Raw genomic sequence first — 18,889 nt, 5'->3', positions numbered from 1 at the left:
CCCTCACCTGGTTTTTCTGTCTTCCTTTTCCAGGGTCCTGTCCCTTGAGCCCTCCAGTTGGGGAACCCTGAGTCCCACTCCACGAGTCCACCAGCCACCGAGCCAGAAATGGTGCCTTTCAGAGCTGCAGAAAACCCTCAGAGTGAGAGAAACCTTCGTTCCCCCACTGAGGCCATCCCCAAACTATGGTGCCACAGCAGGCTGAAAAGTTGGAGACTGACACCCTGCCAAAACCTCTCCAACAACTCTGCTCTGGGAAAGCTCCACTGTGCCAGGGCTCCCAGGTGGGCCGCATTGTCTCAGTGCATTTTCCCAATGGCCGAGACATGCACCGAGTGAGAAAGCACTCTAGGCCACGGGGGACAGGGCGGTCCCCCATTGATTTGGGTAGAAAGCTCATGAGAATTGGCCGGCATTGGGCAGCAATTGGGACTGCACTGTCCCCTGTGGCCTAGAGCGATTTCTTGCTCGGTGCATGTCTCAGTCATCCGGAAAATGCGCCGAGATGACCCTGCCCACCCAAGGGCCCCTGCCCAGGGGAGCTTTCTAGGAGCAGAGTTAAGGGAGGGTTTCGAGCCAGGCATCAGCCTCCAACTTTTCCTCCCGGTTTGGTGTTGACAGTTGGGGATGGCCTCAGTGGGGGCATGAAGTTTTCTCTTGCTCTGAGGCTTTTTGCGCAGCTCTGAAAGGCAGTGTTTCCTCTTGGTGGCAGGTGGATTCATTGGGTGTGACTCGGAGTTTCCCCATTGGAGGTCTCAAGGAACAGGACCCTGAAGACGGAAGACTGAAAAACCAGGCGAGGGTCAGGGCCCTGGCCTAGGGGCATGGCAGGCCCCATCTACCAGTGCCACCAAGGGTACCTCAGGAGGCTGAGTAACAGGAGGTGGTGGCCTCACCTGTGCCTGACAAACTGTGGGCTTACTGGCAGGGTTCGAGCAGGGACAACTCAAGATCCTGTGAAAGGCCCAGGGGGTGGCCCTGCAGACATGTGGTGCATGAAGTGAATTCGCCACAGGTTTTCCAGCCAATTCTCATGAGCTTTCTGCCCAAATCGATAACTATATCGATTTAGGCAGAGAGCTCATGAAAATTAGCCAGTGTTGGGTGACTATTCAAACCGCACTGTCTCCATGCTGCCCAACCGAGGGCCCCTGTGCAGGGGAGCTTTCCAGGCGCACAGTTGAGGTAGGGAGTGTGGCCGGGCGTCAGCCTCTGACGCTTCGGCCCAGTGTGGCACCAATGGTTGGGGATGGCCTCAGTGTGGACATGAAAGTTTCTGACAGTATTCCACAGCTCTGAAAGGAACCATTTCCTCCTGGTTGACATGTGGACCCATGGGGTGTGACTCAGGGTTCCTCAACTGGAGGGCTCGATGGACAGGACCCTGGAAAAGGAAGGCTGAAAATCTAAGTGAGTGTGAAGGCCCAGGTCCCATCTGCCTGAGCGAGGGAGGGTACCCCCAGGAGGCTGAGTAGCAGGAGGTGGTGGCCTTACCAGCTCCTGACTCACTGAGGGCTTTCTCACAGGGTTCAAGCTGGTGGAACTCGGGATCCCAGGCCAGGCCCAGAAGGTGGCACTGCAGACTTGTAGCACATGAAGCGTGTTTGCTGGGTGTTTCTCGGCCAATTCACAGGAGCTTTCTGCCCAAATCCTTATCTCTTCACAGATGGCATCATGAGAGGTAAGGTGTTTAATGATCCTGACTACGCAGAAAAATGAGACTGCTAATCCACCGTGGAGGAAATGGAGGGCATGTCTGTAGTATAAGAGATTCCTTTGAGGCAGCAAGACCTGGTATGAAAGTCAGTGAAAAAAGACAGCTGTCCAATCCAGGCAGAACTACTGGTAGTCCATAAAACTCAGGAATGAAGGGTTGGGTCACTCCACCAGATAAAGAATTATGACCAGCTGAGGTGCTTGTTCACAGTGAATGTAATGTAGAATGAGCAGCCAAAGTAGCAGGTAAAATACCAGCTATGACCATGTGACCAGTTACAGAAATAAGGACTCTAATTCTTCTTTTCATAAGATTTTGTTCATTTGTTTCTTTGTTCAGAGTGCAAGTGTTGGGCGGGACAGAGGCAGAGGGAGAAAGAATCTTCAGCGATTCCATGCTGAGCACAGAGCCCCATGTGGTGCTCAGTGTCAGGACACTGACATCATGACCTGGGCCAAAACCAAGAGTCGGAAGCTTAACCAACTCAGTCACCCGGGCATTATAGGACTCTAATTCTTATGAGTATTTCTTCCCTATTTTGTTATGAGTATTTTTGTGTTGATCCATCTGTTTTCTTCCTTCTCTTGGTCCCTTATCAGAGAACATACGATGCACGTTTGTGATGGTTAATTCTATGTGACAACTTATGTAGGTCAGAGGATCCAGATAATTGATCAAATACAGGTCTGGATGTAACTGCAGAGGTATTTTTTTTATATGTGATTTTTACTTAAATTTTGAGAAAAGCAGATTATGCTCTGTAACGTGTGTGGGCCTCATCTAATCAGGTGAAGGTCTTAAAAGAAAAGATTGAGGTCCCCAAGTGTGAAGGAGTTCTGCCTCCAGGCAGGGATCAGACTCAAATTGGTCTGCATCCAATCTGCAGAGTTCAAACATTCCAGCTTTCAAAGTCAGCAAATTCTTTAAAATAAATCTCTTTCTCTGTCTCTTTCTCTTTTTCTCTCTCAGTAAACACACATACACATTCTGAAACCCTACTACAGAAAGTACTTCCCATTTGTAATTAAGAAAATGATGAATAAGGAATGGAAGATGGGCATCCTATTTACTCAGAAATTATTGGCATGTGTCTTGGCTATTAATTATAAAAATTCTAACGGAAGTTTCTAGTAAATTCTCAACAAGCACCTTAAAAGAAAGTATAGAAAAGGACTAGGCTATATACCAAAACCCAGAAAAAAATAAACAAAATGAAAATCCAGTAACTGCATGAAGTAGTAGGCAAAGTGATCATAAGAATAAAATTAAACAAATAAGAATCATACACAACTGCAACTAAGAAGGGACATATAGCCAGACATCAACAAAACATGAGCATGGGATTTGCTTCTCCTGGAGGCAATGGAGCCAGGATGCTGGGTTTCTCCAAACTCTGAGCAGGCCAGTCTGGATTTGATCCTCTGGCAGAGAGCTACCCACTGAAGAACTCAGGGGTGGTTCTCTTTCCTTCAGAGAATTGCTGACAGACCATCTGTCACACACTCAGCCTGAGCCTGAGCATAAAGAATAGCAGTGTCAGCCACAATTGTGATTCTTAAGAATGACTCTCAGCCCCATCCTAGTGCAGTATCCTCTCACGGAGAAGAGCCTGGTTAGGAAGCTCGGAAGCCAGGCGACTCACATTGGGCCAGGGCGCATGGCTCTGGGATCAGCTGTTCCCAGGACGGTTGGGAGATCTGATCAGCATAAGAAGTGGGTCAGATTGAGCAGGGTGGAGATGCGTAACAAAGAAATAAATGTGGACACCCGTGGCTGGCTGATACTCAACCTAGATGGCTCAGTGGGTTAAGTGCCTGACTCTTGATTTCAGCTCAGGTCAGGATCTCAGGGTCAGCTGGGCTAACCAGCACTTAGCAGGGAGTCAGCTGAAGATTCTCTCTCTCTCTCTGCTCCTCCCCCCTCCATTGTACTTTCTATCACTCTCCCCAAATAAATATATAAATCTTTTTTAAAAAAAGAATGATAAGAAAGGCTGCAGGGCTAAACAAAGTGAAAGGCCAGTGAGTCATCATTACATCTCAGATTTCAAAATGATAATGAAGAAAGTGGAAAACAACCCAACCTCCAAAACAGGCCAAACTCCGTGGGGGGGGGATCTGTTGCCTTTTTAAAAAATGTGCCCTTGGAAAATATTTCCAAGGACACTTTCTGTTACTTGCTCATTGGGCTTCTTATGAATATTTATGGCACAGGTATGGAATGAATGCTGTTACATAGAGCATGAACATGAAAACAGGCAGAAGCCATGAACCGGCATCAGATAATGCATTGCTAAGGCAATTTCTGGTGCTTCAGGATTTCTTGTCAATTTGGCTGTGACTGTGATGGTATCTGTGGGGTGTTGTCTACTTAAGGACATGGCTCAGGGGCCAAGCCGTGGACTACGGCTTATCTTCCCAGGTGTGTTTAGAGAGAAGGCCAGAGCTCAGTATTAGGTAAATTGCACATTTTTATTAAAGCAATAATCTTTGAAGAGTTTAAGTACTGTTTTCCATTTCATATATTATGTACCACCTGAAGGGACAGTCAGCACTTAGCATCATGGAAAAACTGGGGGTGACCCATGGGTTTATGCTGTTGAATAAAGCTGCAAGAACCTGTAGGAGCTTCAGAAAAGCACACATTTGCTCAAAATAATTTTTTAAGTGAAACTGTATTAGGAACTAGTTTCAGTCCCTTTCTGGCTCACATTGGCCATTTTTAAAAAGGGGTAGAGGGAATGTAGCCACAGCACAGATTTATCCATTTTCACACCAGACCTGGGGAAACTCACGCTCTGCATTCTGTGTTCTTCAGAGAAGGAAGAGCACCACTGTGATCCAAAAAGCGTGACCAGACAGCATACCCATACTTTCATGTAACCAATGGCGCAGGTGGAAACACACGTGACCAGCCAGTCGGGCAAGTGATTGTAGCTGGGGTCGCTGGGGCCAGGGAGTTGGTCGGAGTCAAGTTGGCCCACAGAAGTGCATTTTAAAGGAAACTTGCTGTAATGGGGTGTAAACATTGGCAGAGAAAGGAGTCCTGGCGACTTCCTGCTCCTGCCCCCTACAAATACCACTGACTATCTCACTGTCAAGGAGGAGACATGCATCATTTGTTTTCTTTAAAGTGGAAGAATCAGAATCTACAAATGCCTTGATGTAATAGAACAGGTCTTATCAACTTGACATTCAGCACGATCCAATGTCCTAATACAGCCTGCTTCAGGTTCACTTCAACTTGCTTGGACTTCTGAGGATCCAAGGAGCTAATCAGTGCCATTTCCTAAAAATTTCCTAATGGGGGTTCAGGGCCAGATGGTTAAGTGTCTGCCTCTGTCTCATCTTTAGATCCTGGGACCCAGCCCTGTGAAGGCATCCCAGCTCAGTGGGAAGTCTGCTTTTCCCTCCCCCTCTGCCTGTCCCCCCTGTTTGTACTCTCTGTCTCTGTCTCTCTGTTTCTCAATTGAATAAATAAAATCTTAAAAAAGAAAATCTCCCAACATCATATCTAGGGAGGGACTGTAACTTCCTTGTCAATTAAAGATGACAATAACCCAAATTGTTGAAACTTTTGTGCATATCCCACTCTGATCCTGGGATAATTTGGTAGGTTGTCTTCATCATGTTGCTGGTTTCCTTTTCTGTGCACCATACTTTCCAGTGCTCTGAGAACATGAACGTAAGCCCATTTTTAAAATTCAACAGCTCCTCCTGGAATATTCTGGAGTTGATGACCACCACTCACACCTCACCAGGACATATGAGAGCACCTGTGATCCTGCTCCTTCCCCAGCATTTTTTAGCTTAGCCAGTCTGATGATTGAAACACCTTATCATATCCTCCACTGTGTGCAGTTCGCTCTGTCAATGGAAGACTCAGATAGGAGGCAGAGTAGTTGCAACTTCACTAATCCTAGAAAGATAACAGGCTAGAGAGGATATGAAGCAGAAGCATCCTCTGTGTAGTGAAAGGGACCACAAAAATCCTCCAGGTCTCACCGAACTGGATTTACAAAAAATATTTATATTGGAAGCTAAACTCCTTCTCTAGATACTAACATGAATATTAAGAAGGTTTCATTGAAGCCTGGGAGAAATGCAGAACCATTTGGGAGTTCTTGTCTATTTCAGGGAATGTCTTAGACTCTGGGGTTTGCGTCTTTCCGGCCCAGAGTTTGGGCAGGACCTCAACTGACCTTCCCGGATTTGAATAAAAGACACAGGCACAGATGTGCTCAGTGCTTCAACCTGAGTTGTTGAGTGAGCACTCCCAGGTAAAACATTTCTCAAACCTTGGCATTCATCACAGAAAAGGCAGGGTGGTACACCCTGTGTTCTATCATTGGAGATTTTATTATGTATCAGGTGAAGCACACGGAAGAGGAAAACAGGAATGGAGTCCATCTCTGTGAACATCAGTGTCAAAACCAAGCATGTAATAGTGCACTTCAGATGTCTGCCCAGTGTAAATACATGGAAATATTGTGCTTTTCTTACAAAAAGATACACATTATACCTAAATATGTAGACCAGTGTTTATAACTGAACAAGCAAAATACTCCAAACATGAAAGCCCCATCTAATTTTCTCCAAAAGCTGCTATATCTCTCAAATGCTTACTTTCCACCATGCTTTATTTATGAAAAGCTCCTTTTTCTCCATCACTTGTCAGGCTCAGGGCTTGTTAGCCTGAAAGTCCCTGGCTTAAATTCAAATACATTTTCACCTCCTGTTCTTTGATTTAATAAAATCCATCCCCAAGTGTGAGGCCTGGTCTGATCTGTTTTCTGTAAAGTCACAGAAAGCACTTGTTCCACAGAACCACAGAAACCGCTTGTTCCACAAGCCCTGGTGGTGGGCCAGCCGGACCCAGGCCCTGCTGCCTGGCACAGTCAGAATGCAGCCTGCTAACAGCCACAGCCCAATACCTTCATTTGCTGCTAAAAATCTCCAGCCTAGGAGGAAGCAAGTACCATCCACTAAGAATCAAAAGCCTGCATCTTGTTCTTTTAGGTCTGGGAACCATCAGAAAGTGACCTTAGTTGGATTCAGCTTGTCATAAACAGGGCAGTGGGGAGGTTTCAAAACTGAAAGTCACACTGGGCTCTTTAAGGTCTTGGCAACAAAGACCCCTGCAGGGGACAAAACGTCTTACAATCGGTTTTTCTCCTCCCTTCCTGTTGGCCATTTCATTTTTGCTATGTCTAATTTTATTTCCAAAGGGGTTGTTTACATTTTAGTGTATCTTAGTGTTTAAAAGTTGCAAGCTGACATTTATGAATTATATAGAAGATGTAAGGAATAAGGAAAAGAAACCCATACACATCCCAACCGTTCTAAGAAATGCAGTATCACCCACAGCTTTGGAGTCCTCTGTACATCCCTCCCCCTGTCTATCAGTCCTGTTCGCTATTCTCTGTGTTACTTTATGTTTTTACCAAATTAAATGCATTGCTAAATCGTATTTTATTTTGTATAGTTTCAAAAATAGAACAAATGCAACCATCCTTCACAATTTTTCTGCAAGTCGCTTTTATCTCTTCCTCAGTAGCACTGTAACTTGAGCATGATACTGCAGAGCACACACCTTCCACTCTACAGGACTGGGTTGGTCCCCATTTTTTATTACTACAAAATGGCAGGTTTTCTCTAGCTCTGGCAGCAGAATCACTCTTTCAACAGGCGTGCTCTCTTCAGCCTGGCCCAGATCATGGTGAAGCATTTTCAAAAGCGATGGCTCTAACTCACAGCCCTACCCTAGTCAGAACCCATGGGCAGAGGCATGACATCACCACACAGGCCGCTTTCCGTGGTGTCAGCAAAACACTCCATACCCAAGACATTCTCAGAACTGAGGCTACTTTCTAGACACCAACGTGAATGTTGAGAAACTTGGTCTGTCAGTAGCAGTTCACTGCAAGCCTGGGAGAAATGTAAAGTCATTTGGAAGTCCTTACCTACTTCCTCAGCTTTGTAAATTTTGAATAGTCATTAATTTTCTAAGTCCCTCTATCTGAAGTTAGTGAAGATTAATTGAAATAAAACATCTTAAGGTGTTTTCAAAATGTACATGGCTAAAGAAGCACAGAAGAAATTTGAGTTTCTTTTGTACTAGGGTGATGCAAGGAAAGAACATATTATGTAGGGAGACTGGAGCTACAGACAGAGGATAAAAGTTCCTGGAATTAACCAAAATTCCAAGGACAACTCCAGATTTTTTTTCCTTTTTTTTTTTTCAGTGTAACAGTATTCATTGTTTTTTCACAACACCCAGGGCTCCATGCAATACGTGCCCTCCCCAATACCCACCGCCTGGTTCCCCCATCCTCCCACCCCCTGCCCCTTCAAAACCCTCAGGTTGTTTTTCAGTGTCCATAGTCTCTCATGGTTCACCTCCCCTTCCAATGTCCCTCAACTCCCTTCTCCTCTCTGTCTCTCCATGTCTTCCATGTTACTTGTTACGCTCCACAAATAATTGACTCTCTTTGCTTAACTTATTTCACTCAGCATAATCTCTTCCAGTCCCACCCATGTTGATACAAAAGTTGGGTATTCATCCTTTCTGATGGAGGCATCAAACTCCATAGTGTATATGGATCACATCTTCCTTATCTATTTGCCCGCTGAAGGGCATCTTGGTTCTTTCCACAGTTTGGCGACCGTAACCATTGCTGCTATAATCATTGGGGTCAGATGGCCCTTCTTTTCACTACATCTGTATCTTTGGGGTAAATACCGAGTGGTGCAATTGCAGGGTCAGAGGGTAGCTCTATTTTTAATTTCTTGAGGAATTTCCACACTGTTCTCCAAAGTGGCTGCACCAACTTGCATTCCTACCAACAGTGGAAGAGGGTTCCCCTTTCTCCATATCCTCTACAACACACGTTTCCTGTCTTGCTAATTTTGGCCATTCTAACTGGTGTAATGTGATATCTCCACAGATTTTTAAAAGCTATGAAACTGATGGAGCACAACTGGAGATCTCAAGGGGAACAGGTATTCTCTGAGCTTCATGCAGGATGAAAGGCAAATTGACAAAGGTCTGTCTAGCACAGTGAGCGGGTAGGAGTGTCAGGCCTGGGAGGGTGGAGGGATGACAGAGCTACAGGGCTTGCAGTGGAGAGGGGATGTGGCTTGGCTACTTGTGTCCCTTACCTGCCCTCAATGGCCCTTTGTGACCAGACCACAGCTCTGTGATGTGGGCATGGGGCTTGTGTCTGTATGGACACACCCAGGGCTCAGTTGTCTGAGGGCAGCAGTGCGATCAGTCACTAACTCTCAGGGCTCAGTTACCTGAGGGCAGCAGTGCGATTGGAAAATAATTCTTTCCAGAGGGAAGAGATAATTCTCCAGAGATGGAGAATTATCTCTTCCCTCAGGAATTCCTTACGGATGGTTGGCTGAGCTCCAGTCCCACTCTCTGGGCAGTTAATGCCATCTTTGCCTTTGTGTGCGGACTGGGGCTCTTCGTCTTCATACTTTCGTATTTCCAGCCTGATCCGTCCTCACCACGAGGCAAGAAACATAGGAAGAGCAGGAAGGTAAGGAACCCTTGGCCCAGAGCCAGCAGAGTGTAACTCTATCATCTTTTCTATTATTCTTTCCACTTTTCCAAGTCACTGGAGAGACTCCTGAAATTGGAAAGAATAGAATGGGTATTCTCAGGAGAGAGTAGAGCACCATCCATCCAGGACAAGCCAGACCAGCCAATGGTTAGAGGGACATGAGGATTTCTCCCTGAAGATCTCGGGTCGGAGTCCAGGTGTGGTGGAGGGGTCCAGGGCAACGTCCCAAACACAGTGACCGGTGACTAAGGACCGGAGGTTAAGAGCTGCCTCTCTAGCAGAGGTCAGGCCCCTGAGCATTGGGTCATCTGCTGCTGGGGTGGGGGTCCCAGCCTCCCCGTGTTTTTTTATCTCAGTACCAAGTGGAGCCACGGAGAAGGAGCAATGGAATCAAATATCAGACCATGAAAGGTGAGTGTCCGTCACTCACCCCTGCGTGCCCCAGTTACACTGTGCCCCCCGCTCTGAAAGCCCAGTACCACCATCTCCAGGACACCAGAGCCTAAGCCCATCCCTCAGGAAACAGAGCCCTGGGTGGGGGTTGGGGGCTCTGAGGAGGGAGAATGAACCCGCAGGCTTCCCAGATTCTGCACCAGAACGAAGCCCCGAGGGGCTGGAAACTGATATCCTTCACCAGGCACCCCAGGGCCTGGACTGGGTGCGGGACCTCCCACTCCCACTGTGGACAAGCTGTTCAACTCTGCTTAGATTCCTCTGGAGGCTACAGTAGTCCTTCTTCCCCCAGCAAGCTCATGAATGAGGAAGCACTTTGGAAAAGACAAAGCGATCCCCATCATGAATCCTGTAATCTCCATGCAAGCATGTGGCCTTGGACAGTGCTGTTTGGGGCTCCCAAGTCCAATCCCCCTAAGGTCTCCCCTAAAGGGACATTGTACCCAACCTCCTGTAAGATCCCTGGACCCTGTCTTCTGCTGTGACCCAGTCTCCTGCTTCCAGGTTTCAGAGAATTTCTGAAGAATCTAGAAGAGGTTCAGGACCTATTCTCCCTTCTGGAAAGGTAAAGAATCTGCCCCCTTCTCCCCTGCGTGGGCCTTCCCGAGTCTATGGTGTGACCCCTAGGCTGCCTCTGGGTCTGTTTGCAGGGGCTGGGAGGAGCTGTGGGGACAGACTGTGACCAAAGCCCGGGGCTGAGGGACAGCAGGAGCATTGTGATGTGGGCATGGGGCGTGGAGGGCCATGGGGACTGCTCCCAGCCCCAACTGCTACAGCAGCAGCTCATGCCTCCTGTCTCCCACAGCCACCTGGAGAGGCTCTCTGGCCAGGGGGGCTTTCACCAGTTCTTACGTCAAGCAGCCCCTGGACAGGTGCGCCGAGGGATGCCAGCTAGAGCCCGTCAGCCATGCAGGGAGCCTCTGAAAGATGCTGCTCCCGCTGTGGCCCCATCACCTGCCCTAACTCCACTGACGGGGTCCCCTCAGCCTCTGGCCTCCACCCTGCCAGCAGGACCAATGTCCTCTTCAATTGCTGTTGCTTCACACTCCTCCCTGACTACTTCCTGGCTAGCAGAGCCTTTCCTCCCCCGGGATGGCTTTCCACACCAGCCACTTGCTCTTCCTCCTTCCCCACCATGTCTCCCTTCTTCAGAGGCCTCCCCTGGGCCTCTGACAGCCTCCTTGGCCCCAGAGTGGCCGGACTCTCCTTTGACTCTCCCTCAGTGTGACTCAAGGGCATCCCTGCCGTTCCCCATCCCACAGAGCTCGGCTCCACACACGCCCTGGTCAGCTGACAGGTCAGCTTCTCCTGTCCCAGCCATCTCGGGCCTGGCCCGCTCACACTGCCCCATTTCGGCCCTGTCCTGGTGGCAAGCGGCTGCCAATGCCTGGAACCTGTCCACCTCAACACGCCTGGAGTCCCATCAAGCGCCTGTGTCCCATGGCCCACCAGAAGCCTTGTTCTGGGGAGACCCCACACACAAACAGGAAGAGACTAAGATCCCCCCTTCCATCAAACCGGACGTCCAGAAGATTCTGGAGATACTAACTGCCAAGACAAAAGAACTGAAGTCTTGGAGGGAGGACAAGAAAGAAAGGTCAAAATACCAGCTGACCTCTTTCGGGAGAATGTTCAAGTCCCCAGGTGACAGGCAGGACACCATGGGCCGCCCATCCTTCTGGAGCATGAGGGGCAAAGCAAAACAGCTGCTTGGCCCTGAGAAGCCCCCACATCCCAAGATTCCAAGGGACAATTTGGAGCAGAAATGCCTCCAGCTCTTCTGGGGTCTCCCCTTTCTGCACAGCGAGTCCCTGGTGGCCACTCTCAGAGTGACTGATCCCCCACTGGAGTTCCCGTCTGTCATATTCAATGAGCTCTCTCATGCCTTGCCACTCCAGATTCAAGGCAACGTGACTCCAAGCCTCTCCCTGACCCATGACTTAAATCACCCTTCGGCTCGGCCCCAACCCCTCCCTCTAACTCAGTCCCAGCCCCTCCTTCTGGATCAGCCCCTGCCCCTGCCCCTCCCTCTGACTCAGCCCCAGCCCCTCCCTGTGACTCAGCCTCTGCCCCTCTCTCTGACTCAGCCCCAGCCCCTCCCTGTGACTCAGCCTCTGCCCCAACCCCTACCTCAGACTCAGCCCCAGCCCCTCCCTCTGGATCAGCCCACCAGGAGCAGCACAGTCGAGAAGCACCCAGAGAAGGACCTGAGAGACCATTTCAGGAAGTTGGGGCAGTTCAGAGAGGGTCAGATGCCTTTGGATGTTCATCCTTCCAGGCTTGCTGCCCACCATGCCTTGGACCATCCTGGAAAGCCACGCCCTCATGGGAAACCGGGAAAGCCAGTGCTTTCCAAGTGCTGGGAACCCTCCCATGATTTTTCCATCCTCAGTCCATATGCTCAGCGGATGCTAGAAGCACATATCATGAGGCTCAGGGTGAAGCACCGGTGGGGCCTCCCCCTCAAGGTTCTCAAGATTATAAACCTCTTCAAGTTGAAGGGCTTCATCCTTTCCCAGTCCTTCCCTTCCCGCTCAGCCACCTGCATATCCAAGGCTGGCTTGGGCACCAAGTTCGGGGGAAATCCTCCTCAGCCCTATCAAGGAGAGGTGATGAAAGAGTCTTACGCCGCATGGGGAGGTCCCCTCAGTGCTCCCCAGCCTACGTGTAAGGAAATCCAGCAGGCTCTGGAAGGGACCTCACCTGGGGGTGGTCCTTTGGCTCTACAGGGGCCCAGGCCACCTTCTCGGACCTTCACATACAGCTTTGTGGGCAGAATCTGGCACAGTGAGACTGCCTCTAGGACTCTTATAAACAGTAACTTAGAGTCAAGTCCAAGTCCAGGATCGGCCACAAAGGAGCCAAGGAGGGTTAATGGGGGTTCGGCCTCACGGGACGTGACCATGCTAGAGGTCAACTTAGAGCCCCAGAATTTGAGTGCCAAAGAGCCCGGGGAGGTGGGGGAGTTCAAGGAGGACCCTGCCTGGGGAGTCACCTTAGAACCCCGTGTGCTGGCCAACAACCAAGGCCTCCGTGGCAAGCTGAGATCAGGGTCTGCAGGGAAAAGTGACATCCCCCTACAACATACAAAGTTGGTCATCCGAGACCCCAAAGAGCTATGCCTTGAGGCACAATGCAGGGGATCGGAGCCCCGGAAGTTGATGGAGTCAGAGAACCGGCCTCGTGATGCCACCCCCACCATGCTCCTTCAAGACTGTGAAACTGGGGTCCTCCTTCAAGACTGTGCGACGGAGAGTCTCTTTCAAGACTGTCAGTCCAACATGTTCCTCGCTGCCAACATCTTGGCTGCTCAGGGATCACTGTCTGGCTTCCAGAGCAGGTCCAGTGAAGACACATCTACTTCTGAGGTGCTGCATGGCCAAAGATCCCATGAGCAGAGCCCCCACAGGCAGCTAGGACCCCTGGGACTGCAGCACCAGTGTAAGAGCCTGAGGAAGTCATGTGTCCCCTGTGAGGAGAGAGAGAGCTCCAGGAGGTCCCCCTTGAGAGAGCCTGCCAAAGGGTTGTCAGAAATGAAGTTGCTCCAGATCAGTGAAGTGAGACGTCCAGCCCAGAGCAAGGAGTCAAGAGAGGCCTCGGGAAGCAAGGCCTGTGAGATCTTGCTGAAGAAGGAGGAGGCGCCTCCGGAAAACTATTTCAGGAGAAGGATGATGCACTTGCTCCAGTGGTTCTTTCCCAGTAGACGTAGAGGACTGGAAGATTCCATTCAAAAGGGCAAGGCTTCATCATCCCAGGGCCGGGGACAAGTCATGGGCAGGTCAGCCATGGACAGCGCTTCTGCGGAGGCTCAGATGGTCGTGAGGGCTGTTAGGCAGATCTTACAGGAGAAAGTTTTGCCATACCAGGGACTCAGGATCCCAGAGGTCGGCTGGTGCAAAAAGGATCTCCAGGCTTTGGCAGACCCCGATGTCTGCTACCAAAGACTTCTCTCCTACCAAGAGCAGAGGAGAGTGATGAGGGACACAGTGAGTCCACAGGGCACCACCAGGGCTCAGAACTATGCCAACAAGACCAAGTGCATCGAGTGGCCCTTCCCCACCAGGGTGCCAGAGTGCCCAAGCAGACCCTGCCAGAATGGGTCCCTGGTGCCGGGCCCTTCAGGCCGCACCCTGCAGGCCGACTACCCCAGGCACTCCCTCCTTAAAAAAGACAGTTCACCTGGTCAGCGACTGTGTGCTTCTAATGCCTTTCCTGGCAGGACAACTTTCCTCCAAGAAAAAACACAAACGGTGCAGAGAAAAACTTTTTTTTCTCACATTAGTACATCATCTATGGGCTAATGGCGTCTTCATGCCACAGTTACTTAGCTTCCCCAAAATAAATTTTTTTTTTCCCCTCATAAGTGGTGATGGCTTCTGTGTGTGCCCTGCTGTTGTGGGAGGGAAGGATCAGGGTCTTCTCTCCCCGAGGACCTGCTTTGGCTTCCAGAATGAATGGGGCTTGGAGGACGGTTTATCTCGGGGTCCACCCCCACCCCCTTCCTCCCTCTTCTTCAGTTTCCTTGACAAGGTGAACAAAACCCAGACTGGGACCTCGCACTGCCCATCCTCTCCTGCTCTCCCTCCACCTGGAGATTGTGTGGCTTTAGGGAGGGTTTGCCGAGGCAGAAATCCCTCACAGGCTTTAGGAAGGATGGAATCCTAGATTAGAGTGGGGCCGCAGTTGGGAGACACATGGCTGGCCTTGAGGGCAGAGGTGAGAAATCCTGCCCCACCCCCTGCAGTCTCCTGCGGGGAGTAGTGGAGGGCCACCCTAGGAGCCTTCTCACCCCAGAGAATCCCATCTTAGCGCCCTCAGCTCCTCTTCTCACACTCAGAGCCGCAAGGGACAAGCTCGATCCCGGAGCTGAGGGTGTGTGGGGCGTGCCACAGAGATCCCCAGGGACCCAATGCCCAGGCCCAGGGCACTGAAGGGGACTGCCCACCAGCACCCCCTTCCCCTCTTGGGGGATTGAGGGAGTGTGGCTGTGGGCAGGGGTCCCGGTTCTTAGGGTGGGATGCCAGGAAGGAGGTCAAGTGACAGAGTGTGCCCATGCCTGATGTGAGGACTGAAGACCCTTGGTGTTCCACTGCCACCTATGTGCCTTGGGGCTGTCCCTGCAGGGTCTGCGCCCCACTGCAGCTGCCAATTCCAGGGGTGGGGGGGGTTGGAGTGGGGTGGGGGTTGTACAGAAGCCACCTGAGCTCCCACACAGACAGACAGGTGCCCAGAGGCAGCAAGGCCTTCAGGCAGAGAAGTTAATTTCTGCATAATTTGATAAGCTTGTAGGACTGGGGGCCCCAGACAGACTTGTGGTCTGTGACCCTTATGTACATGTGTGGCCCAAGGATGGCTCCCAGGAGACTGGTGGGGACCACTTCCCCTAACCCCTCCCCTAACCCCTCCTCCAATGACTTCTCTAACCCCTACTTTAGCCACACCCCTAACCACTCCCACCTTCAAAGGAACCAATCCATGTGACTGATGAAGAGCAGGAAAGTTTCTTGCTGTTGTCTGCTTTGTAAAACAAGGTTGCTTGTTGCCACCTCTCTTCTGTATTATTTCACAGACAGACAAAGCTTTAGAATAAAGTTCTCCCTCATCTAAGAGAGTGGATCTTCCCACATTTACGTTTTATCACAAACCTTTCCTACAAACATTTCAGAAATGCCAATATAATATATAATACTTTCTACAAATGAATAAAAGCAAAGATTTATCTCATTCATGTAAATGCTAAGAAAGCAAGACAGCAAATTAGTGATTGAAGCCTCACACCTGAGGCTCATGCAGACGAGCAGAGACCTGCAGCCGATCAGCTACAGAGAAGGATGATACACGTAACTGATGTCGACTTTGCAATCACAGGGAAAACTATGATGTGGGATATGAAAAGTCATAGAAATGGTCACTGCCTTTCAAAACATCCCTCCTATTCTTCCCCCCCAGGGTCCAAGAGGCCGATGAGGCCTCAAACTTTTGATTTACCATGAGCCATAAAAGCTTTTCAATCTGGAGAAGTCCCTTTCTGAAATGGAACCACCCTTTTATGGCATTCTTTTAAGTCAGGTTCTCTCCTTCATTTCTTCATCCAAACATATTTGTTGAACAGCCAGGGTCGGCATAGAGCTGGAAGAGAAGTCCCCATCAGCCTCTCTGCTGGCTTGAACCACACAGACAGAGAACTAAAGAAAAGGTCCCACCTGTGTTGAGATCTGACTGTTTCCAGGACACTAAATGTGATTTTTTTTCATAAGCAGGTTCTCAAGAAATCCATGCCATGGCCCTGTGTGTTAAGGTTAATCAGGCTGTTTTTTATGGCAAGAAAGAAAAACAGAGGTTGAGGTCTGAAAAGTTTCTTGGCCAAGGGGTCATCCCTGGAGAGGCCTGCCCCTGAGACTGAGGGTGGGAGGTTTCTGGAATAATGTCCCCCACACTAGGGCACTTGCTGGGAGGAATGCACTTACTTACAGGAGGTTTTATCTACACATACTCCTTGGTTTTCCTACCAAATAGGACTGCTGAATCATGAAAACACTAAGTAGGAATTCTCAGGGGAAATGCCAAGAAAGAAACATTGAGACTAGGGTGCTGAGTGACTGTCTGTCTTAAGTCAATCTTTCATCTGTCTCATGCCTTCAAACTACCCTTTGTTTTATGCCACAACTACCTACTACCTATGTCAGCATGTGGAGGGTTTGCACAGATGGGCTTAGAAGCCCTACAAACTCTGACTAAAAGAAAGACCCCATGACAAGATTTCACTCATGCCCAGGAGTTTAAAGGACAGCAGAGAGAGCCAAGATTCCACATCAGAAGAAGCCAGGGACATCTGGAGGAGAAAGGTACAGCTTAGTCCCTCACAGGCCTGCTTCGCATGGAAAGAAAGGCAGAAAATTCTGGCACTCCTTCCCGTGAGCATTGAAAGACCATTCTTCCTTCACTCAAAAATTACCACCCCCCAAAACAAACAAACAAACAAACAAACAAACGTAACATGCAGAAAGGCTAAGCCAGGGGCAGTGGTTTCTATCCCAACTATTCCTAAGTCAGTATTATGGTCTTGCAATACCTCACTTTTATTGTTTAACTGTCTCTTCTCTGAATACATTTCAGCGAAAATTCTTAAGTGAGCATTCAAGTGAAGCAATAAAAATGTTATGTACTGTGATCAAGTGGGCATTTTAACGACTTATAATTGCGCTTCTAATGTAGGAACCACTCCATACCTCCCAAGCTAAGCTTGTTAGGGGTCAGACAGATTCATGAATGTGTGCAGTCTCTATTATATTTCTGTCCCAGGTTGTTTTACTTATAAATGTTTATAGATGCTTAAACAGTGATTGAGAAAAAAAAAATACTTTCACTATATTTTTTCACTCTACAAACCCACTTTAAATATTCTGGAAATATTAAAAGATATAATTCTCTCATTCCGTTCTCATGTCTCGAAGCCTTTTAGTTTGTGTTTTTGAGAATGCTGTGCACTGAAAGTGATGGAAGTGTGCTTGGGTGTCCTGATACAAGGGTGGTGTTTTCCATTCGATGCCTGTTTCTTGAAGGCTCACTTAAGCCCAGAGGAGCTTCTGACATATTCTGCTGCTTCTGTGGGGGCTCTGCCTGTCCCATCACTGGGCTTACTTGCCCTGCTCTGTGCCACCAATAGTTTACTGGACTCCTGGGGGTCTAGGTTCTGGGATCATGGCTTCTCAGCTGGATGTACTGGGAGAGACCTGGAGACCACATGATCTGCCTACAGAGTCATACCATGGCCCGGGGTAGTAACAGGGAAGATCAAGGGTTGAGTGAATGCTCAGCACTGCTTCCCTGGGCTCCCCGCCCCCACCCCCTTGCCAGGGCAGCACCCCACCTCAGCTTCTGGCCACCCACTCCCAGGACACAGTGGTGGGTGCTACAAACTAGGGTTGTAAGAGCCTTCTGCCCACATGTGACATAAATGTAATCTTAGTGAGGCAGTGATGAACCAGGGAAGAAAACAGTATCTGTTAAGTAGCTTTAATGCAAAGTGTGACTGTCCTGCAGTGTCTGTGCCTACATTTCTGACTCTTCATGGACTTCCACTCTTTTTCCATGCAAAACTGAAGGGACAGTGATGCCTTGGCTAGCCCCTACCATGGAGTAGGGAAGGGGTGCTTGTGATTTATAGACTGAGAGGAAAGCACAGGAATCCCATGGGCAATGATTTGTGGAACCAGGCCAGGTAGAAAGAAGTAAAAGAAGGAACAAAAAGAGAAAGATGCAGTGTCCTTTTCTTTCAGAGCAGAGTGTGAAAGGTGGCCAGGAGCTGGGATCCAGGGCCCTGTGGACACCACAGACCTCTGAGCCTCAGCTGAATGCACAAATCTCAGTCCCACATCACCATTAATGAACTGAAATGTCTCCTCTCTGTCAGTTTCAGGTGATGAAAGACTATTTATATATTTTGGAACTGTCCTGGGCAGTACCAGAGTCTTGGTTCTCTTACCTGAGAAGGAAAGTAAGGTTGAAAATGAGAATAAAGGGTAAAGACTGATCATAAATTGTTAACTTTTCCTCTCCCCCTGATGACTCAACATCGCCAGGCAGAGGCTGTGAGCCCCCTCTGGGGCTCACCAGGGTGGTCAGGCTGGCTCCTGTCACAAGGTCTCCATCTCACCTTCCTATGTCTATAACCCAGGGACTCCAAACATAACAGTGAAATCCCCTCAAGTCTTTGTGGCCATCCCAACTTGAAATACATGGAGCTGACCAGGTGTTCTCAGTGGTTCAGGACTGTACCTGCTGGATACAGTTACCTCCTAGGCCCGCCTGCCATGTGGCCACCAGCAAGGAGTGCCGATTGTGCCTCCTGCCCTAGCACCCAAGGGCGTAACAAGTCCGGTCATTTCTTAGCTTTCCTGTGTGTGACTTCCACGACCATGCTGGAATGTTCCTTAAAGACCCTACAAGGGGGACTAACCTCCCCCACTCACAATACAGTGGTATTGGCAGAAAACAGAATCTTCATTACAAATACATGTGGTCCGGGAAAGCTAAGAGACTCACTAAACCAGACTTCTAGAAGGTGTCCTGCATCCCAGATGCCTGATGAACTCAGAGAGCCCATTTCCTGCCCATTTCAGTGGATCACAACAGCTCAGTTCCTCCCT

The 18,889-nt window shown here is 49.3% G+C and overlaps 1 protein-coding gene and 1 long non-coding RNA gene across 2 annotated transcripts; both read left to right on the top strand.

Moving 5' to 3' along the window:
* The first annotated feature begins 1,529 nt into the window (after nt 1–1,529).
* Nucleotides 1,530–9,574, top strand: LOC309857483. The gene is made up of 3 exons (XR_014307732.1): nt 1,530–1,681; nt 8,664–8,762; nt 9,216–9,574. It is a non-coding gene; the product is annotated as an uncharacterized lncRNA (long non-coding RNA).
* A 674-nt stretch (nt 9,575–10,248) lies between these two features.
* On the top strand, nt 10,249–14,041 carry LOC309857482 (spermatogenesis-associated protein 31A6-like; the record flags this gene model as incomplete). The annotated part of the gene is made up of 2 exons (XM_082750165.1): nt 10,249–10,305; nt 10,546–14,041. The coding sequence occupies exon 2, from the start codon at nt 10,625–10,627 to the stop codon at nt 14,039–14,041; it is 3,417 nt and encodes a 1,138-aa protein (XP_082606291.1). The 5' UTR covers nt 10,249–10,305; nt 10,546–10,624.
* Between the last annotated feature and the right edge of the window lie 4,848 nt (nt 14,042–18,889).

This window comes from Mustela nivalis (genome assembly GCF_964662115.1).
Source record: "Mustela nivalis genome assembly, contig: HAP1_SCAFFOLD_760, whole genome shotgun sequence".
In the NCBI taxonomy this organism is placed as follows: Eukaryota; Metazoa; Chordata; class Mammalia; order Carnivora; family Mustelidae; genus Mustela; species Mustela nivalis.
Note: the sequence above shows the minus strand (reverse complement) of the source record. Positions and strands in the feature narration are given on the sequence as shown.